Here is a 3,141-nt window from a genome sequence, read left to right as displayed (position 1 = left end):
ATGGTAAGGAGTTAGGGGGGATTGATTCCACCTTAAATCCACTTAATTAACTAGCGGAGATTCGTCGTGATCCAAATTTCAATGTTTTCGTATAACAAAATGGTATTTCTAATCCCTAATTATTCATGCCAATCTCTACCAAATAATAACTAGCATGTGAAGCAATCAAACTCATTCTCATGGTAAACTAATTACTTTCTAAAATTGAATAGATTATCACGACAATTTCTAAGCTAACAAAATCAAGTTTTCATCAAGGCTTCCTCAAACCCCTCTAATGGAGGTTTAGCCTAGAGTCATCAAACTATCATTTCTAATTGAATTTAAGCAAGACATGATATAAAGATTATAAATTTACTACTCAAGGATTCAAATCTAAATTAACAACTAAGAAATGATTAATAACTAATAACTGAATTTAGCTCTAAGTAATTTAATAAACCAAAAATGAAATTATGAATAACTAACTACTTTTATTAATCTAATGAAAAATTATCAATGATTCAATAACTAAATTAAAAACAAGGAAATAGAAATTAATTAATGGAGTCTAAAACTAGATCTAAAACTATTAGCTAATGGCTACCTAAAAACTAGATGCTTAGGAGTTAAGTCTTGTGTCTTGAAATGGAGGAGACTAGATCCACATTTTCGTGCATGGGCTGAGGAGCCATGTTTTGGGCCGGAAAATCGAGCCCAAAATCCAATTTCTTCAGTCCACAGTGCCCTTTTCAGCTAGATTTGATTTCAAAAGGATTTTCGTCCACTTCTGCTCCTCTGATTAGATCAAAGTTTGGACCATTGGAAAGCTCTCTCCAAGACGGTCGGTTTGGCATAAGGTAGGCCCAATTCCGAGGTCTAAGTCCAAAGATACGGTCGTCGAAAATTATGCTGACTTTTATACGTTGTTTCTACTAGCGTTGACTATGACTTTTCAGGTTTGACCGGGCATTAAAAGGACCTTTTCTCCTTGAATCTTGGCTTTTAATCACAAAACTCCTTAGCAACCAACCCTTGCTCCTTTTATCTCGTAAGAGTGACACATTTCTGCACATAATCGACTCCAATGCCTGAAATACATAAAAACACGTAATCAGCATTAACTCTTATTTATTACTCGCATAATTGGTTTAAAAGTATTATTGTTAAGGGGTTAAAACTACAGTTTTGGGCTCTTATCAAGCAATCATCAAAAGTGAAAAGCGTCGTTGACACGGCAAAATTACAATTTCGGATGTATCCACCACAACTCACAGAATATGCTTGAAAAGTTTCCTATGAGAAAGTTAACTTGCACATTTTCGCACAACTGGTTTGAAAAATCAATTAGAAGATATGCCCTATTATCTTCCCTACAGAGGAGTGAAGGACAAGCACACTGGCATTAGTTACTTGAAATAACATTGAACAGAAAAAAACTAAATATTTTTATGAGAATAATATCTTAAAAGAACACGTTGTTCAGTAATTCAGTCCTTCTGTATATCAAATATCTTACCAAAACTAAGAATGGGCTTTTCAACAGGACTAGTACTTACATTTACGAAGCCTGACGTGTATACAGTACATACATCCTAGTAACTTCATCTTTCACAATTGTGGATTAGGTTTCTCCCAAACCACAGCAGTATCAAACTTCTCCAATGCCACTCCCAGTCACCAAGTTGGTAAACTTTTACGTATTACCACACACACTTAAGGACATTTTACGAAAAATTGTTCAATACAACTGTGGCTCGTGGGTCCTGGGAAACAATACAGAACCTCACAATTCACCCAACCCATCTCATCTTATTAGGCACCCTTCTTTCTATTCTTTTAGTGTTGCTTCTTCAAGCTAACTTCGATTTGGGTACCACGACTAAAAACTTATACAAGATATTTCAACAAATGAAACAAGAAGTTAATCCAATTAAAAAAAATCTCTTTACCTGCAAGCGATGTAAAGGCAAGATGTTTTAACTAGATTGCGCTTGCGGCTCCTAGTGAAATTGCGGTCAACAGCTAACTTCAAATGAAAGGTATATTTTAGATAATCGACAGTCTTATAAGCTACTGGTGAGTTAACAGTAAATTTAGATGTCAAGGAACACACCTTATAAAAACTAAGAGCAGCATTAATGATAGGCTCTTGGCCGGTCATGCTTAAGTTTTGTACTAGGGCTGAGATTTCATCTCTTCCTACAATAAAGGAAAAATGGCAAATGTAAACAAGATCACAAACTGTTCCATTTAACTAAAGTAGATAAAAAAAAACAGACCATTTGCCAAGGTTTTTTCACGTGACTCCGAATTGCCACTTTCAACACTCCTTATATATCTACCAGACAATTGGCTCTACAAAATAAATACAAGTTAGAAATGATCCTAAAAAAGAAATATAAACGAGAGAGAAGCAGACCTGTCCATCGGCGCTTTTGATAAAGGTAGGTTCATCAGTGAACATATCAGAATCAACAACCTTTCCACAAGAAGCACAACATCTAAAAATAACACAAAAATAAGCAATCAAGTTTCAAATATGACATTAACTTTGACCAAGCAGTGGAAAAGAATACTTACATGAAACCTTCATCTCCACGAACAGTTTCAAGATTTTTAGCACAATGTGGACACCAACCCATTGTTTGGAAATTTGTATGAGAAATAAGGAGATGGCGGGATTTTTTTTTTGTTTTTGGTGATTTCGGCGGGTATATAAGGATATTTGAGGGGGTGTCTAGGGTTTTTTCTTTTACGAGGAATGACTTGCGCAACTGATGGTTAATAAGCTTTGGATGCAGTTTAAGCTATAATCGGGAGCAAGTCGCTCCAAGAGCTTATAGGGATTAATCCAATTAATCGGAATTAAGTGGGGAGTAATCGAAATTAATCGCCTTAGTTAACCTATAATACATATGTAGTGATATAACATCCTAAACCAAAATAAAGTTAAAAAACTAAAAGCCTGAGTGGCCGAGTGCTAGTTGAGTTTTCTCTGGTGGTTTTTCAATTTTTACTGTTTTGATTTTTCAATATATAGATTTGTGGGCTTTTCTTTTTTGGGTTTTTTTGTAGACTTAAATTTAAAAAAAAACAAACAAAACCTACAAACCTACAAACCTATTAATCCGCGCTTTTTTATACTGATTTCTCGAAAAT

The 3,141-nt window shown here is 34.7% G+C and overlaps 1 protein-coding gene across 1 annotated transcript; it reads right to left on the bottom strand.

Annotated features, from left to right (window-relative positions):
• Positions 1 to 1,643: 1,643 nt before the first annotated feature.
• On the bottom strand, positions 1,644 to 2,783 carry LOC147493609 (transcription factor IIIB 60 kDa subunit-like). Its single transcript, XM_086569152.1, has 5 exons — positions 2,563 to 2,783; positions 2,402 to 2,483; positions 2,262 to 2,337; positions 2,096 to 2,181; positions 1,644 to 2,008 (listed from the first exon to the last, which is right to left on the bottom strand). The coding sequence occupies exons 1-5, from the start codon at positions 2,622 to 2,624 to the stop codon at positions 1,928 to 1,930; spliced, it is 387 nt and encodes a 128-aa protein (XP_086425278.1). The 5' UTR covers positions 2,625 to 2,783; the 3' UTR covers positions 1,644 to 1,927.
• Positions 2,784 to 3,141: the final 358 nt, after the last annotated feature.

The sequence above is a fragment of the Coptis chinensis genome, chromosome 6 (genome assembly GCF_015680905.1).
Source record: "Coptis chinensis isolate HL-2020 chromosome 6, ASM1568090v1, whole genome shotgun sequence".
Classification (NCBI taxonomy): domain Eukaryota; kingdom Viridiplantae; phylum Streptophyta; class Magnoliopsida; order Ranunculales; family Ranunculaceae; genus Coptis; species Coptis chinensis.
The sequence above is the reverse complement of the archived record's forward strand: the minus strand, read 5'-3'. Positions and strand labels throughout refer to the sequence as shown.

Bases quoted from the DNA above. Each gene is read 5' to 3' on its own strand.
- LOC147493609 (XM_086569152.1), bottom strand. From the start codon at position 2,624: ATGGGTTGGTGTCCACATTGTGCTAAAAATCTTGAAACTGTTCGTGGA. The intron at 2,484-2,562 runs GTAAGTATTCTT...TGTTATTTTTAG, and splicing joins CGTGGAGATGAAGGTTTCAT to ATGTTGTGCTTCTTGTGGAA. The intron at 2,009-2,095 runs GTGTGTTCCTTG...TTTCATTTGAAG, and splicing joins CTGCTCTTAGTTTTTATAAG to TTAGCTGTTGACCGCAATTT.